This window comes from Pseudonaja textilis, chromosome 4 (genome assembly GCF_049901715.1).
Source record: "Pseudonaja textilis isolate UNSWEBS1 chromosome 4, rPseTex1.2, whole genome shotgun sequence".
Lineage (NCBI taxonomy): Eukaryota > Metazoa > Chordata > Lepidosauria > Squamata > Elapidae > Pseudonaja > Pseudonaja textilis.
In genome coordinates, this window is record NC_141993.1 from 29,758,245 (window position 1) to 29,777,450 (window position 19,206).

The following is a 19,206-nucleotide window of genomic DNA, read 5'->3' on the forward strand; positions in this document are numbered from 1 at the left end:
TGATTTTGAAACCTTACATCTAACCATGGTTAGTTCCAGCCATAGTTCATTGTCTTAATCTTGATGAAGATTCCAAAGATATAACAAAACCATAGCTGTCCTAAGCACACTCAAGGTGAAAGCAAGAGACATAACTGAATGAAATCTACCTGTCACATTATAAGCAAGAGTGGTAGGTAGGAGGGGTAGAAGAATGTTTTATTCATGATTTATTTGAGATTAAATTATTACCTGCTTATGGTAAATTTTAAACTAAGCTTGGAAATCTATTTCCAATTATGCTCTCATTATTTTGACATCAATCATTAGCCATGATCTAAGTCAGAAGTATATCTTGTTAGGCCCACACGTAATTTCCACACCCACATACAATGTCAATGACAATGTGTGCAGCATGACATCACAATACAAGATCTGCACTTTTGCAATTGCACTGCAACATTGGATGCATGTTTCACTACTTGCCTTCTTCCCCAGCAAATGTCTATGGCTTCCAATGATACAAAATTCCATAAATGTTTTTAGGGCAGCTATCGGAGAACTTCTCAAAGTTACCAGCAATAATAATGTCTGTGTAATTAAATGTAGGTGCAAATGAAATTAAATCAATTGTAGATTTTGCCATGGCTTGACAATTTGGGAGGACTGTGGCCCCCGCCATGCCATTCTGAAAAAAACAAACACCTGTACTCCACTTCTTTAGGTATTCAGATGTAACACTTCACCATGGTAAAAGAAAACAATTTAAGGCTTACCATTATGTGTACAGAGGAACAAGACAGGTAAGCATTTGGCCTTATGTATGTAGGTTTTTTCCAGTAAAAAAGGGGGGAATAGAAACAAGTTATTTGTATCAAAATAGTACAGGAGTTATTCCCAGACAAAATGCATAAATTATAGGTAGAAAATAAAAAAAACCCACATGTATTCAGGTATTTCTTGGATATAACCTAATCTATAGCGAAGCATGTCAGAAAGTATTAGAAATCTGTACAATTTCAGGCATGTTAATGAAGATTTAGGGGAATTCAGGGAATGCATTTACTATATGTAACGAAATCTATACATTAGGAAAGGGTATATTTATTGTTTTGACTTAGAAAAGAAAAAGTGGGAAATTTTATCCTGAGTTACAAGGCAAATCATTTTCATATTTCTTTGTTGTAAACTCCCATTCAAGCCCTTTAATTTGGCAGTGTAAAATAATCTGTTTTCCAAATATTTCTAGTAAAAAGAAGTGCTTGGGGAGTGTAGACAAGGCAGATTTTTTTCATAATGGTAAGTTACCTAAAAGGAATGTAAGATGCACCTGCATAATTCATCTATCCTTATGGAAACCACAGAGATGCTCTTTTAAGATCCATTGATACAGATAGCAAACTTTAAGCCACAGATTTTAACAGCATCCATTATAATTAAAATTATATGCAGGTATTTTCAGCCAGGAATTATTATGACAGAGATGTAATATTGGAGCGTCCACCTGGGGGTGCGATAATTTTCTGCGCAGTACGTCTTGCAATATGGTCATCTGCTTGAGATCCTAGAAGAGATATAACATAGGCTGTCTAAATATAAGTAAATGAAAACATGCATTTGATCGTACAGTATGCTGTTACGGTTGCAATGACATGGTGATAATTAAAAACAAGTTGGGCCTGCAATGTTATACTCTCTCTCTCTCTCTCTCTCTCTCTGTGTGTGTGTCTGTGTGTGTAGTTTACACATCATACAGTTATCATACAGTAGATATGGTATACACACACACAGTAGTATCTAGTATATGATAACTATATATGTAATTCCCCCCAAAGGAAACAATATTTAGCCAGATGTGATTTATTTCTAATTAGACTTCATAGAATTATTCTACCAAACATATTTACGCTGACAAAGGAAATTTGGCTGAAATTAAGGCTGAAATTTGCCAAATTCATGTGAAAAGAAGTTTTTGTAAACTAGATCTTCATATTCACATGTAAAAGAATGCTTTAACAAAAGCTTTCAGCTTCCAGTCGAATATGAGGAACTACTAAAAGGGAGGAATTTTGTATATATTAATTTCAATAGATTTATGATTGTGCTTAATTTCCATAATTGAAATTAATAAAAAATTAAAAATGCTTAGGTAGCTGGAATAGATCCTAAAGGATTCTCCAATGCTTAGCATTTAAGTATTTAGTATCAAAAAATGAAATTTCTGGAGTATTACACATGACTGGAGTGTAAAGTTATTATAGCCTACTGGAATGAACATGATCATAGTCTTTATCATCACATTATGTGCCATCAAGTTGGTTTTGACTCTTAATGGCCACATAGATTTTCTCCATGGTGGTCCTAACCTCACCCTTCAAATCTTATAAAAGGGCACTGATTGCTATGCTATTCGTTCTATCTTCCTTGTTGCAGATCCATTTTCTTCTTCTCTTTCCTTTCACCTTTCCCAGAATTAAGTTTTCTTCCAGAGAATTACTGCATTTCTTTTCATAATATATCCAATGTAGGATAATACAATCCTAGTCATTCGTGCCTCAAATTGGAACACTGGGCTGATTTGTTCAATGAAATGGTTTTTTCCTTGACTGTCTGTAGTATTCTCATGAGACTTCTCCGCCCACTGCTGTTCAAAAGCATCAATACTCTCTTCTCTCTAGACTCTTCAAAGTCCAACTGGCTTGCCCTATTTGTAGGTTATAGAGACATCATGTGATGACCCAGGATGGGATACAAAACAACACAGTCACAGAAAACAGGTGAAGCCCCTTTTATTCCTTGACTTTGCTTCCAAGCTCCGAATATTCTTGATGGAAGACAAAAAACTCCCACACAAACAGTTACAAGAAGAAGGAAAAAAGCAACACAAACCAGGCAAGATAAGGGCTGGAGGACGTCCACAGATAACACACACTGGGAAGGATGCCAAACTCAGAGAGGAACCATAAACTAGAGATATTTCCATGCTTTGTTTCCAGCGCTCGCCCGTAGGCAAGTCCGTCCTCTTATTCAGTTCCCTCTTTCAATTTTAAAACCACCCTCGTCTTCCAATCCAGCTTCCCTTAATATATATTCAGCATATATTATCACCACATATAAAGTGCTAAGAACTGTATAATGACTGAAAAATGTCAGGCACTGCTTACCAATTGATGATCTAAAAGAAAATAGTAAGCTCTCATTTTGATAATTCTGTTATCGTCTCAATTTTTTTTATTCTTTTGTTTTTGTTTACAACTTGACTTACCAGACAGACTGAAACCTGACTGATGAAGGTTGCGGATTGGTGGAACCTGTATTTTGCCTGAGCAAGTAGCTATCCTTGAGGTAGGAGCTGGAGCAACAGCTTTAGCTGTTACTATGACATCGTGAACAGGTCCATCATAAAGCCCACGAGGTACACCATGGATTTCAGCCAACTATAAACATACAATAAAAGGGAGAATTATTATAGAACAAGGACTTTACAGAATTCCATGGACAACTTTATGGGTAAACAATTTAGGATTAAAAATCGAGCTTGATTTAATTTTCCTGGCTACAATTTAGAAGCAATCTGCCATTGTCTTCTGGTGTGCTGTGAAGGACAAACATTCTCACATACTAAACATGTTGTACAAATGCACAACATGCACAAATGTTGTATTCTTCAGGTTTAATTTGTATTTAATACAAACTTAAAAACGGAATATATAATGATGAGGATGGTAATGGCAAAAATGGAAAGAGAACCCTAAATTCAAATTTCTGCTTAACTGTGAAGTTCACTGATCTTAGTCAGCTGTCATCTAAGTTCTCTTGTATTATATATACCTGTGTTTCCCCCAAAATAAGACCCTGTCTAATGTTTTTGTTTTTGTTACCAAAAAAGGCACCAGATCTTATTTTCAGGCGGAGTGTCTTCCACTGATTCACCTCACTTGCGTGTGTCACCCACCGGCCTCCTTTTCACTGTCAGAGGCCTTTAGGAACTTCTTTTGTGGCCAGCAAGGCTTTCCTGAAAATCTCTGACAGTGAAAAGGAGCCTTGCCAGCCTCAGAAGAAATGGGCAGGCAAAAACAGGTGCTGGGGTATGCGAGGCCTGGCTGCAACTCTCCGAAGTAGTAGGGCAGCTCTACCCTAGCTTAATTTTTACCTGTGCATCCTGGAGTGGTGAGGGTCTTGGGCACATGTGTAAAAATCAAGCTGACTTATTTTGGGGGTAGGTCATATTTCCAGAGGAAACACAGTATATATGCTAAACCATAATGCAGTTGCTACAGTGTGTCTTTGGTTCCTGTAAGAACCTGGTTACAATTTCTTTGCCTAGGCTACTTCACAATGTAAATGTAACTTCTTTTACAGAAAACAGAAAATCTGGACGTGTGTGAAGGAAAACCAATTATTCTTAAAATCTTAATTGAACACCATGTTTCTGATTTTCCCAGACTGTTTCTTCTCAGTCCTTGTCCTGAACTTTTGATGGTGCAGACATAGTAAGCCTTAACCAATAATGAAATAGATTTCACATACATAAAAATTCTCACCCTATTCCGAGCTTTTATTCGTTTGTAAACAAAATCAGGAAATGTCTTTCGAGGAATGAAACGGCCAACACCTGGGGTGACACAGAGGTTTTCATCTTCCAATACAACCTTCCCTTGACTTATAACCACTGTGGGGACACCATGACATTCAGTTCCTTCAAATATGTTGTATTCCACATTCTGGCAAAACAAATATTACAGACTCAGGTTAATATTCAAGCAAAATCACAGGACTCAATGCACCAATGTCCATGTACATCATTCAAATAAAGGTAAGAAAACTATACATTCTGGGATGGAAAGGTACATATAACCTTGATATTCTCCAAGTAATATTGTGAATATGTGTCATTTTAAGCTGTATGTAGGGCACACAGGTTAGCCAGTCTTTTATGTTAGGCTTATGGCATGATGCTGGAGCAATATGGGATAGATTTAAGAGTCTGTACAAATACGATGCAGCACAATTCAAGTATCATTCATATAATTCAAGAATATCAATTGCTCAGTATATGCATTTCCCAACCAAGTGTTGTAAAAGCTTTTATCTTGCTTTCAAAAACATGAGAAACTTGACAGAAAAAAAGAAAATGACTGAAAGCCCCAATTCCAGAGAGAATTTATAACCAACGATTGATGTAAAATCTCAACATCAAATATTATCTCCCTTGACAAGGCAGGGTTCCCAATCACAGAGAATACATAATAGCAATCTGACTCATGAATAGGCCACAGCTTGGTTTATCTTCACTCTCTAATCTATTAAAACTAAATTTATCTTACTATAAGATAAATCAAGAGATAGAATTTTTTAATAAATTGAACTAAGTCTCCCAGAAGCCTAAAGGAATGCCCTGCTGCAGCTTTGTCCTTCTTTTGGCCAAAGCCTAGTTAGATGTTCCCTTGAGAAGCTTGATGCCCAGTGGAAGAACAGTGGGGAAGGGTTGTAACTGTTTGCATAAAAAGACCAAGTTCTGACACACAGAGATTAAATCTTCACATTACAAAGGAAATCCTGAGAACTGCCAGTTAGAGACAGGACTGACATAGATGGATCAGTGTGCTACATCAGAATTATGTACCTTCTGAAATTCAACAATGAGATTGAAACTATCATTATTTCTACCACTTCCGCCCAACTTTTCCCAAAATGAAATACTCGAGTAACAAAATATTAACAAGTGAGCACATAGCTATGAACAAGAAAAAAAAACCCTCTCTATGATGAACAGGTATAATGCAACTAAAGTTAAGGATGCTCATTTCAACTGTAAATTAAGGTTGTAATTCATACCCAGTAACGTGTATGTAGCATCAATACTGTCAAAGCTAACCAATGTAGAAAATGATATAGGAAAATGAGAAAGCTCAGTCAGATCACAATAATGACTATTATAAACTATGGAACATCTAATTCAATGAAAAATAAAATGTGTAATTGTTGTTTGCTTTTACCGAGTTGTGGGTTTTTGCAGAAATGATTTTTGTAGCTTTAGGGTTCCAAATAACCAAATCAGCGTCTGATCCCACAGCAATCCGCCCCTTCCTGGGATAGAAGTTGAAAATCTTGGCTGAATTAGTGCTGGTCACTGCTACAAATTCATTTTCATCCATCTTCCCTGCTGCCTAGAAATGAGGTGTGTGTGTAGGGGTGTGTGTGTGTGTGTTTGGGAATGGTGAGAGGCAGAAAAGGAGAGAAAGAAAGAGAAAAACTATGAGGTGGGAGAAATAATAATTTGAATTATGTTTCTTATGAATTCATGAAATACAATTCACAGATTCCATGATTTCACTTTCAAATTTATCCCAAATAAACGGCATCTTTTTTTAAAAAACAATTTACTACATGTTCATAGGATAAATAAATTATTTCATGGTAGACTAGTTCTGACAGCCTCTAGATCAGGGGTGTCAAACTGGATTGCGTTACAGGCCGGATCATGATATATTGGAGCCGGGGTGGGTGTGGTCTGTACAGGCTGTATCCGGCCTGGGGACTACCAGTTGGGCAGGCCTGCTCTAGATCTTGGGTGTCCAATCTTTGGCTTTCCTGGGCTGCATTGAGTAAAGAGGAACTGTCTTGGACTACATATAAAAGTTATAATATAGTTCATATATATAAATCGCATAACAATGTTGAAAGCTTACAATCCTGTGTGGCTGCATGCAGACCACAACTTGTGGGTTGAACACATTTGCTCTAGACAGAGCCTCTAGATATACTGATCTACTAGGTCCAAATCATGGAAGGTTTGACTCAAGCCAAGTGAATCCTTCTGATGACCCAGAGAGAAGGTTGGGATACAGAGAATTTGGAAATGGTATTATTTTCTGTTCTCTTTTAAAGACATGAGAAGTTTGAGCTTGTCTCATAATAATGAACTTCTTTCCACATCAATCCAAAATGTATGAATTTCTGTAACGGAATTCCTGTGGATTTTTCTCCTCTAGCAATTGCAGACAACAGAGGGGGAACTGCTCATCTTCGTTTCAAGGCCATTGAGCAAGCACTGTCTGAAGACATTTCTGGGTTCATGTGGCCAGATGTCACAAAGTGCTGTTACCTTCCCAACAAGGGGGTACCTAGTTATCTACTCACATTTGCATGTTTTCAAACTGTTAGGTTGGCAGGAACTGGGGCGAGGACGGGAGTTCTCCCCATTGCATGGAACTCAGGTCTCAAGCCTGGGCTGCTGGTTTTTCAGCCAACAAGCCCAGCATCTTAACCACTGAGTCTGAATTTGGATCATGTGATTATGGGGATGTTGCAACAATTGTAAATTTGGAAAAGGGGTCAGTCTTTTTCCTGTGCCATTGTAACTTTCCAACACATCACTAAACAAATAATTGTAAGTTGAGGTCTACCTGCAAATTGAATGTGCATTCATGAATTTGCCCTAGGATCTTACATCATGAAAGATTAAAGTTTGAAATCCCCTACACAGTCAATAGCAAACGATCAAGTTATGACCAAAAACTTCATTGTTTTGTAACAAACTTTTCCAGCTGAACTTACCACACATTTTTCCCAAATTATTGACATTCGTTCTTCAATGCCATTTGTTCCTTCTGGGATCAGAGTGAAGTTATCCTTTCCCACTGCCTTCTGGGCTGTGGTGAAGGCACAGTGAGCACTGCCCACCACTTGAAGATCCCCACTAATTAAAAGAAATATCAAATCAGTAAACAAACAAACAAACAAAAAACCAAGAGGCTCCATGACACTCAACATCTATGGCACTTCTGAAATTTGATTTGAAGTCTCATTGGTAAAAAGCAAAGAACTACAAGTTGATTAATTCTTAAGAGTACGATATAATTTATTCTGGTAGCACATTGAAACTGAAAGTTGGCTAAATCCACATCTTTTCACCTCTCTAAAGTTTTCTCAGCTCTCGTCAATTCCTGGTCTGAATAAGTAGAATGCAAAAACCTCCCTGCTATTATCTTCTCTTGGATTTAATTAAGGGAAGGAAGCCAGGGAGGTTACAGAGAGGACTGTACAATGAAAAACAGGTTTTGATTACCTTTATACTTTAATAATTGCCCCCTGGGCAATAATACAATATACCAGATTTCAAAGCTATGGACACACCAAAGAATATAATGTCTTCTTGGTGACTATGGTAAAGGCCTGCCAGTTGGTTATTAATAGCTAGATCCCAAGAAGATTTTGAGAGGTCCTATTATGCTATTTTCCTGCTTTCCATTGTGCCCATTGAGATATCTCTTGGGCTTCCTGATCCAACTGATTTTTCAAAATAATCTCTCTTAATTTAAAAAGAAGTGGGAAGTTGATATTCTGCCAATAAGCACCAGCATTGAACATCATTCATTTATTTATTTCCAAGAATGTTTGAGGCACTCAAAGGAAACCCCCCCCCCCTCAAATATTTCTTTAAGTAAAATTAAAAGTAGATGAAGTTCAGTACTTTGGAAGTGTTCAAAAAAGAAATCAAGCTGAGGTAGGAGAATCTAGGCAAGCGGTACAGAACAACCTCACTAGATCACAATTAGCAAATGGTATGGAACTGGCTGGATTTCAAATGTTTCCTCCACCTTAGAAAAGCTTTGAAAGTCCTGCATTAGCTCTTCCCATAAAAATTGCCTTTTGTTTGGCAGATTGAGAAAATGACTTACCAGGCTAAGAGTGAAGTGAGATAATCAGGGGTTGTGGGGTCTGGACTGACAGGTGGAGATGTGACAAAGGCTGCCGCTTTTGCCCAATTCTTACTCCAGTAATGTGAGCCATCAGTACCAATGCTTGCTGTAATGGGCTCTCCATATACAATGGTGCCTAAAGACATAATTGTGTGTTGGTCATTTTTGGGGAGAAATGGATGAAATCTCTCCCAACTAGATGTTCTTCAACTAGTACTGGACATTTGATGGGAAGAGACTGCTCTTGTTCTTTTTGATTTACATAACTCTTGCCCTCTTTGCATCCCTCATGGGAAAAAGAAGCATATTTACAGGAAAAATCCGCTGAGCCTCCCTCCCTCCCTCCATCCATCTATCTGTCTATCTATCTTCACTCTGAAGTCTTGAAAATATGTGCCAGGGAAAAAGAACACACACTAACAAAAATCCTATGATAGTCAATTCCAATTCTAAGTGAATGACAACTTCTCAAATGGACAATAATCAAATTAGCAAATCACTAGGGGCAAAATCTATTCAGAAAAATGTAGAGCTTTTCAGGTATAGAAAGTATCTCTGTTTTTTTTTTAAAGCTGACATTTCTGGACCTTAGGGCTTCTGGAATAGGAATGGGACTAAAGACAATCTGACAATTTGACAGTAACTTGCCTACAACATCTTAGCATGTAAAAGGCCTGCCAGTGCTAAAGGCACATGCATGAAAGAATTTCAACTTCACTTCTAAAAGGAAATCAAAATGCACCGCAAGCAATTTTGCTTAACCTCCCAAATAACTGTGCCTGTTATAAATGGGGAAGTCTGGATCCTCTCTTTTTCCACTCAGAAACTCTTTAACATAATAGGAAACTACCTGTGATTTCCAAACATCTGAAAAGAAGTTAATTCTAATTAAGATAGACTGAGGAAGGAGGCAGTGGCAAAGTCCTTCTAAAAAACCCTGCCAAGGAGACTGTAGGGACTTGCCTAGGGTGTTTCCGAGAATCAGACATGATGGAACAGAAGAGAAAAAAAGTTAGGCTCAAGATAACAAGAGTTAAATACAGATAGTCTTGACTTACGACCACAATCAAACCCCAAATTTCTGTTGCTAAAGTAAGCCACTAGTTAAGTGAGTTTTGCCTCATTTTAGGATCTTTTTCACCACAGTTGTTAAGTAAATCACGGCAGTTAAATTAGTAACATGGTTGTTAAGTGAATCTGGCTTCCCCATTGACTTTGCTTGTCAGAAAGTCACAAAAGGCGATCACATGACCTTTGCAACTGGCATAAATATGAGTCGGTTGCTAGGCACCTGAATTTTGTTCATGTGACCATAGGGATGCTGCAACAGTCTTAAGTGAAAAGGGGTCATAAGTCATTTTTTTTCAGTGCCGTTCTAACTTTGAATGAAGGAACTAAATGAACTGTTCTAAGTTGAGGACTACCTGTGTACTCACAATTACAACCAGACTAGTATCTATTTGCATAACCAAATAGATACTCAATATATTATTCAATACAGAGACTGATGGAGTTGAAATGGATATTCTGATCATGCAGGCCAGCTCTCTACTCAAAACAGGAATTTAATTTAAAGTATCCAGTCTCTGTTCAAACACATCCAGCAAAAGGGAATGTAGTATTTTCATAAGACTCTTCTCATTCAGGTGTTTCAACCAACTTCCCCGTTTACTTTTCCAGTTTGCAGATCCTTGAGCTCTTTAATTTGGCTGACAAAGTTATTTTTCTAGTAAGTAAACCAAGTAACACTTGGACTTCTAACACCAGCATTTCCAAAATCAAGCATTTGCACAAAAGGGGGCATTTATAGCTTCAGTGAAAACAAAACATTAAAATAAATAATTTTTAAAAAATTAAGACAGAAATTCTTGTATGAACAATTGTAATCTACGTTTAAGGGTTACAAAAACAACACTATTATAAAATCGTTAAATTAACCACATTAACCTTTTGTTTATCTGTTTCTTTTTTTCCAAGTTCACCTGTCCTGTCTTCACTCTCTTACCTCCAGGATTGAATTTTTTAAAACTATGACTACCTTATGAAAGTTGCTTTTCTTCCCCGCCACTACGTTTATTAATTAACTAAACGTATATGCTACTCATCTCCATATCCAAAGCAATTCTTTGTGGCTTACAGTATGATAAAAGCAGAAATACAAGAACATTAAAAACACTAGAGATTGCTCCTCCTAGATCTCTTTCTACTTTCTACACTGATTTCAGTTTGCCAGGATCATAGACAGCCTATAAATATCACTTGAATTTGCACTGATCTTTGAGCAACCATGTCACAGGTGTGATTCCTACTTGGTTTTTAAATGGAAAAGTTCTTCATGTTGACCTATGAATATATTTAGGCAGTCTTGTGGGAACAGTATGGAATGGTTTATCACTGCTTCTTTTAGAATGTTTTTAGCCCTGGGAATTCCTAGTGATCTTTCTTCCAAGTCAGAACTACTTCCAACAATAGTTAGCTGTTCCAAGATCATCTAAAATTAGCTAGATGCTATCATCTAGTTAGGCATTAATAGCAATAGCACATAGACTTACATACTGCTCCATAGTACTTTACAGCCCTCTCTAAGCAGTTTAAATCAGCATATTGCCCCCAACAATCCGGTCCTCATTTTACCAAGCTTGGAAAGATGGAAAGCTGAGTCAACCTTGAGCTGATCAGGATCAAACTCCTGACAATGGGCAGAATTAGCTTGCAATAAGTGGATTCTAATCACTGTGCCACCATGGCTCTTGTGATTAGCTAAAATTTTCTCAACTATTAAGAAAGGTTTCCAACACCCTATATATTTGCTTTATTTTTTCTAATTGAAGAACTATGTACAAAGTTAACCTTCACATTGAGAAACATCCACCACCACACCCAAATCATTAATAAAAATGAAGAATGGTTGAAAAATACCAGAACAACTTGGATGCCACAAGGTTTTTTGTATTAAGTAAGCAAACAATTTCTCTACCAATCATGGTTTACACTGCAAGTTTTAATGCAAACCAATTTTCCTCTTTGCGGATGCATAACAAAATTAGCATTTAGGATGAAAAATAACTGAATTGCGTGAAATAGTAATGGCATAGGATAACAACTATAGATTTCTTTAGCTTAGAATGGATGGATATTATATAAGTACTATTGCAACTACTAACAACATTATTACTTCTACAGTCTGGATACCAAATTCTTAGAAATCAGTTCAGCTCAACTCAGCTCATAATTAGCAGTAACCTAAACAGTTCTTTGTTTTTCAAACTTAATATCCATGAAATCCCACCACCACCCCCAGCTTTTGACTACAAATGCAGGCTCTACTTTTTTCTTTTCTCAGATCATGGATTGCAACAAGAATTGACCAACCAACTTGTCAATCAAACTGTTGTGGGCTAAGGCAAGGGTCTTCAAACTTGGCAAGTTTAAGACTTTTGGACTTCAACTCCCAGAATTCCTGAGCTAACATGACTGGAGAAGGAATTCTGGGAGTTGAAGTCCACAAGTCTTAAAGCTGTCAAAAGTTTGAAGACCCCTGGCCTAAGGGATTGCCTGGCCCAAAGTCACCCAAGCATGTTTGAGATTAGACTAGAACTCACAATCTCCTGATTTTCAGCCTGCAGCCTTAACCAGAAGGCCAAATTGGCTCTCAATTTCCAACACAAAGATGTAAGAAATAAGGTGCAAATCCATATCAAAAAGGAAATATAAAATGGTGCTTACCTTTCCTCTTGGCTTGTGCTATGATATCTGCAGCACCTTTGCTCATAACTTTTGTGACATATAAGGGGCAATTGGCTTGTTTTGCTATGGTAATAGCACGGTACACTGCCTCTGTTTCAACCTTGGAAAACACGGATAATCAGATACTTTCTTCAAAGTGACTTTTTCATCTAGACCTGCATGTTTAGAGAATCTTTCTATTCTATACTCATGGGAAAATTGCAGTTCCAGAAAAAATAGTAAAGTTAGTGTTATCATTTTTGATTTTGGAAATTGTGAATAATTCAGTAATTCATTATAGTTTGAAGCTCAGTATTAAACAAATGGGAAGTGCAAACCTAGATATACAAGGTATAAGTACCATTAAAAAGAACAGACTTGGGATTACTGCCACTTAGAAAAATTTAGATCAGACTTTTTTCTTCATTATAGGTAATTCTGTGCCCAGAATTACAGTTATAAGCTATTCTGGTTGTTAAGCAAGTTGCATGCCTTAGTTTATGGCCTATTTCGCAGCAGTCATTAAGTGAATTATTGTAGTCATTAAATGAATCTATTGTCCACAATTGGTATATTTTGTAGGAAACTGGAAATAAATGCCAATTTCTGGCGGAAAAAAAATATTAAATTGCAGTCACGTGCCTGAGGAATGTTATTAATGTCTATGAGGGCCGATTGCCAAGATCTTAAAATGCAACCAAATGACGGGCGGGGGGGGGGGTCAGTTGTAACTTTGAATCCGAGTCGTAAGCAGCATCCGTCTATTGTAACTTTGAATGGTCACTAAGAGACCGGTCATAAGTTGAGAAATTCCTGTATTTCTCTAAGTGCCATTTGGAACATTTCCTTTTTAACAACTTGTGAACTAGTTATCAAAATATCTACGAAATACATTTTTACTAATTTTTCCCTTTTAAATTATGTTTCTGTTTTAGTGCAATAGGTGTATGCTTTCATTCAAATTCTGAAACCTTTATATTTTTTGATCCAAATTTAGAATAAAAGGATTGAGATCCTAAACCAGTGGCTTTCCACTGATGTCAATGAATTCTTTGAACTGTCCATGGTTGTCATCAATGGAATGTTTTAATTCACTGTGCACTAATTCCTATGACTCCAAAGAACACCCCACATTGGATCACATCCTGTGAAGAATCAGAGAAAATGCAGTGCTAGCCCAGGAAATGTGGAGTACATTTGGCATATACAAATTTGCAGCAAAAAAGTAACTCTTTAAATGTGCCAGGAAAAGATTAGATAAGATTCTTTTTCTGTGAAATGCTAATGTTTCATAATGTTGCATAAATGTGCATGGGGTACATTTAAATATGATCTGTATCTTCACTGTAAAGTGTTTTAGTCTTTTTGACTTTGTGGGGGAAAATTTTTCTCTTTCTTTCTTTGTTAACCTTCTTGAAAACATGAAAATGTATGAAATTTGCAAATGAACCAATTTTGGTTTGCAAATTAAGCTAATTTTGTGGAATAATAAGTATTTCTATGAGACAAATTAATATTACCTCTTCCGGTTGGCTGAGGACATGACCCTCTGGACCTGTAATCCCCAATTCCAGGAGTCTTTTTTGCTCCTAAATCAATCAATAAATATAGGAAGAATGATGAAGATGTGCAGATATTGTATCTCAAGAAAAAAAGTAAAACTTTATAAAATCTTCACTTTTTAAATATCCTCTTCTGGCTGGATGCTCTCTAGATAAGTAGATTACAACTGCTATAACTCTGAGTCAGAAGTCTGAATAAATGAATGAATCAATCTATCTACCATCCAATCTATCTATCTATCTATCTATCTATCTATCTATCTATCTATCTATCTATCTATCTTCTATTTATCCATCCAATAAAACCTGCCTATCATACCCTAGGATAACTCTATACCTGATCTACCAAATCTAAATAATTTACATTTCTATTTTACAATATCTGCAAACAGTATGCTTTGAGAAATCTTTCTGATGGATTACAAAGAAAATGGATACATCTGTATTTATCTGAGAATTTATTGGCTGGGGAATTCTGGGAATTAAAATCGACCCATCTTTAAACTTGCCTAGGTTGAAAAACACTTGCCTTACTGGTTTGTTTTCTTTTGTAAGAGATTGTTTGGATAGCTCCTTTTTAAATAATAATTCAACATTTACTCCAAGTTGATTAATTATAGATAACTTTCTGATTTTCTAACATCTTTGTTTAATATTAATCTCATTGACCTCATTGATGAAAACCCTTAAAGATACTAATATAAGAGAAAAAAACTCCACTCTTGGGATTCTGCCCTATAGCCGGTTTCAACTGCAAATTGTCCTATTATTAAGCACCAAATCATATTATGGTGAAGAATCCTGATTTAATTAGGTGAGATATATCAGCTGAACATTCCCATGATTTATGAATCTCTTAGGGTTCAAGGTTGGTTATCTCCAGTTAGAACAAAGGGGGATGGATGCAGCTTTTGAATTCCTCATCTTTAGTTTATCCAACATAGTGCTCCTGAAATTCAGGAAGCAGCTGAAGAGGAGGGACGCAAACATGTCACAAATGATTCAAAAGAAATGCCTTGGACCTTGCACAAGGGTGACACTTACATCGTTCATTAAAACAGCCTACCATTTTTCCTGCTTCTGTACAAGCTGGGTAAGAAACACTGCTGCTTTAAGGCATCCCTTCAGTGATTCTTAAACCGTGGAGTGGCTTTAATGAATAGCAGAGATGTGGTGCTTGGTGAGGCCTGAAACCTCCATCCAAATCACTGTCAAACTGTAAAGACCCCTAGAGGAAAAAATGGGCCTCATTTCACACTCACCCATGTGGGATGATGTCATGCCTCAAAGAATAGATGGACTATTAGCATGTAAGGTTTGGCCATAATCCTGAAGTTCATCTCTCTGTCTTCTATCTAATGCAGTGTTTATCAACCTTGGCATCTTGGAAGTGTGTGGACTTCAAATCCCATAATTCTGGGAGCTGAAGTCCACACCATCTTCAAGTTGCCAAGGTTGAGAAACACTAAGTCTAAGTGATTCCCCAGCCTTCTGGGGCCCCAAGATACTGACTTTTGTTTTCTTAAGAACACGGCATTGTCTAAAGGCAATAGGTGGGTGAATGCCAAGTTGCAGATCTTGAGTGATTGTTTTGGGTGAACTAGCCTCCAAAGTAGCACAGCCTATTGTATTCAGAGGGTAGTAGTAAACAATGTAAAAACTGAAAATCAAATTATAAGTCTACATAATGGATTTTATTTCCTTCCTTTCCCTTTTACGATGTAAGGATGGGGTCTTCAGAGGAAAAAGTATAGCAGAGGGAGGCAGCTTCAGGCTAACTTTCAAATGACATGAATACAGACTCAAGGCACATATAAAAATGCAGGAATGACAATCAATCAGATGGGGCAAAATGTGTATCCAGAGAATAGTTGATATAAACAAAGGCTCTGCAAATACTTGTAGTCAAATCAGCAAAGAACTGAGATCAAGGCTTGCACAGAAGTATGTCAGCAATGCCTTAAGGCCATTATCTTCTCCCTATTACTGATTACAAGGAGAGTACCTGCTGTAACTTCAGGTCTCAACCAATCTATCAGCTGCCATAAAGCTGTTAAGGGAATTCTAATGAACTGTCTACGTTCTTATCTGCCACCATGTGCACATAGGAGTGGTCAGGCTTAGAAGAAGGGAACGGGAACAAAGAGTATGTAAAAGAGGAAAGTCAAAAACTGTCAGAAACTGTTATGAATCCTAGTTTTCTTATAAATTGTCCATAAGTGCCATAATATTTGCTGGCATTCTTGTAGGTAACTGGAAAGTTACTCTTCTGATTTTAAGGAATGGACCCAGGATATGCGTTTCTTACCTATTTTGGAAAAGACTTTGGCCTATATAAATCAGAATATGACATATTAGGTTGCTATATGGTCCAGGTTTAATAAGCTCAACAACTGAATACATTCCATTTAAGTATTTACAGGTAGCTGTTAACCATTAAATGGGACTGGAATTTCCATAAGTCATTGTAGTCATAAGCGGTGTCAGACCTGATTTTACAACAATTCTGTTCAACAAATTCCAAAACAAATTCTGACAGCAGTTGTTAAATGAATCACCCAGTCATTCAGTAAATCACAGAACTGTTAAGCAAAGCCAGTTTCTCCAATGAGCTTTTTTTGTTGGAAATCAGCCAGTCACAGATGGTGATCACATGACCATAGGGCAGTGGTGGCTAACCTTTTTGGCACCCAGTGCTGAAACAGGAGCCCATGTGGGAAACCAGAAGAGCAGCTGCCCGATGTATGTGCGTGGGAGTGCTCGAAACCAGAAGCTTAGCTGGTTTTTCAGTTTCTAACACGCATGCGTGCGTGAGGACCAGCTGACCAGGGAGCTGCTCTTCCACTTTTCGGCACTCCCACGTGCAAGACCAGTTGGCTGGCATGCGCATGTGCTCCAGGGAGCTGCTTTTCCGGTTTCTGGTGCTCCTGCGTGCGTGAAGACCAGCTGGCCAGCACATGCACCTTCCAGAACCAGAGGAGCAATGGGTGAGGGCTGGTGTGCCTGGAGAGATGGCTCTGCATGCCACTTCCGATACACGTGGCATAGGTTCATCAACATGGCCGTAGGGCATGACAGTCATAAAAACAAGCTAATTGCTAACTGCTTAAGCTGCAATCATATGGACCATGGGGTGCTGTAATGGTTGTAAGTGCAAATAAAGGTTGTAAGTCACTTTTTCTGGGGTTGTTGTAACTTTGAGTGGCTGTTGAATCAATATATGAATAAATAGACTACCTGTATATTTATATGGAACTTTGGTTTTCATTAATTGGGAAGAGTTATACTTAGTTCCTTCAATCAGTATAATCCAAGCTTCTTTTCCTTCACTGTACTACTACTATTCAAGATAGACTTTTTTCTATTTCATGACAGTAAGCAAATAAGCAACATAAATGATACCATCTGCAACATTAATATGTGACTCCCTATCACATCCCAAAATATAACACGGATAATTGAAATAATTACCGAGCTAATATATGCTAATGACTGCTGACCTTGGTAATGCGTGTATCTGTCAGACAAATAATATCTAAAGCAACAGAGTTCTTTAGGGATTCAGCTGAATGTGTGGGAAGGTTTCAATTAAAAACTAAATACACTAGTCAGGTCTTGCCAACTTCAGGGAACACTAGAATTAAGGGGAAATGTATCTGTACCGTCTTGTCTCCTTTTTAAACTAAAAAAATGTCTACCATGATGAACATTTTTCCTACTTCATCAATGATGTCTCCATTTTCTGCATGAACTTGGGCAATGGCACCCATTTCGCGAATAAGGCTGAATATTTCATACATCTGACAGGAAAGAGAGAGAGAAAAACAAGCCCTAAAATGTAAGTTTCCATTTCTGTACTACATAATTTTAATATATTATTAAAATTATTGTGCTTCCATTATCTTTAATTACCTGAGCATCGGTGCACTGGAGCTTGTCTTTGTAGGACATGAAAACAAGAAAAGAGTTCACACCTTAACAAAAACAAAAGTGAATTATTGATTGCAACTGAAATAAAAACAGTTTTAAGGTTACAAAGCTTAGCTATCTATGTTCAGAGAGGATAAAATGTAAGACTTTATTGAAAAAATAATCAAACAGAATCAATGCTCACGGTTATGTTTCTAATTATGAAATTGTTTACTTAAAAGTAAAACCACATTTGTAATTTAACTATTATTGGTACTGCTACAATATAATTTATATTAACATAATAGAATGATATTTATATGTGTAAATATCAAATAATTTAAGCTTTCCTGCAACAATCATTCCAGCAATAGTAACAGGAAAAACTGTATTTGGGTTTCCCCATCAGAAGAGCTTCTAAGAAAATCTGTTATTTTTTAGTCCTTTGGATAACCTGTGTAAAATGATAGTCAAAGTTGTCCTCTGAATTCCATAACCAAATCAGCCAAAGCAGATACCCTCATCCATCTTCAGAACTGGCCTTGAGTATTCCAGCAACAACATAACCACTTATGCATGAAGTCATGTTTTACTCAGAAAAATGGCTATTTTTTTAAAAAAAAAATTGGCCAAATGTTATGTAATAAATAAGCATTTAGGTTGCAATCTAGTGATATTCTGATAGAGTTCAAGGCACCCCGAAATATATCATATTCCTTTCTTCAATCTAACAGGAGGAAATCTGATACGAGCTACCTACTTCTTTCTGAGATCAGGAATTCCCAACCAGGGGTGGGAGGCAAATATTTTTACTACTGCTTCCGTGGGCATGGCCATGTGACTAGGTGGGCGTGGCTTCTTTTTTTTACATCACCCCTGTGCTCCTTTTTTGCCTCCTAGGCCTCAGGGAGGCCTCCTGGGAGGCTATTTTTGCTCCCAGGAAGCTTCCCTGAGGCCCAGGAGGCAAGAAACAGAGTGCAGGGGTGGGGGTCGCATAGCTGATTGTCAGAACAGCTGATTGTTGGGAGGAAAAAAAAAGAAATACCAGTTTGGCCAAACCGGTAGCTGTTTTTTTACTGCCGGTTCAGCCGAACGGTAGCATTTTTTACTAGTGGTTCCCAACCTTGCAGAGGTTAAAACAAGGGTAGAGGAGACGGTAGTGAACAAAATGTGTGCGGTTTTGGACCGGAAGCTTCCTTTTCCTCCATGAACATTGACAAAGTTAATAAGCATCAGACACATATGGATCCTGCTGCTTTCTATTTCTGTCTTGGCACTTCAAAGACAGCAAGGCTTTAGAAGTTAAGGAAAGTTTCCAAGTGTAA

General features: G+C 37.3%; 1 protein-coding gene across 4 annotated transcripts in view; it reads right to left on the reverse strand.

Moving 5' to 3' along the window:
- Positions 1-235: 235 nt before the first annotated feature.
- DPYSL4 (dihydropyrimidinase like 4) overlaps positions 236-19,206 on the reverse strand; it is a 30,907-nt gene continuing 11,936 nt past the window's right edge. For 3 of the 4 annotated variants that reach the window (XM_026710504.2, XM_087932497.1, XM_026710506.2), the window contains 10 exons: positions 17,885-17,946; positions 17,692-17,772; positions 13,931-13,999; positions 12,411-12,531; positions 8,664-8,820; positions 7,540-7,681; positions 5,979-6,149; positions 4,524-4,703; positions 3,245-3,416; positions 236-1,543 (listed from right to left, as the gene is read on the reverse strand). In XM_026710504.2, the coding sequence (XP_026566289.1) occupies positions 1,452-1,543; positions 3,245-3,416; positions 4,524-4,703; positions 5,979-6,149; positions 7,540-7,681; positions 8,664-8,820; positions 12,411-12,531; positions 13,931-13,999; positions 17,692-17,772; positions 17,885-17,946 (1,247 nt within the window). In that variant the 3' untranslated portion in view covers positions 236-1,451. The remainder of the gene's footprint in view (positions 1,544-3,244; positions 3,417-4,523; positions 4,704-5,978; positions 6,150-7,539; positions 7,682-8,663; positions 8,821-12,410; positions 12,532-13,930; positions 14,000-17,691; positions 17,773-17,884; positions 17,947-19,206) is intronic. The other variant, XM_087932496.1, reaches the window with a different exon arrangement.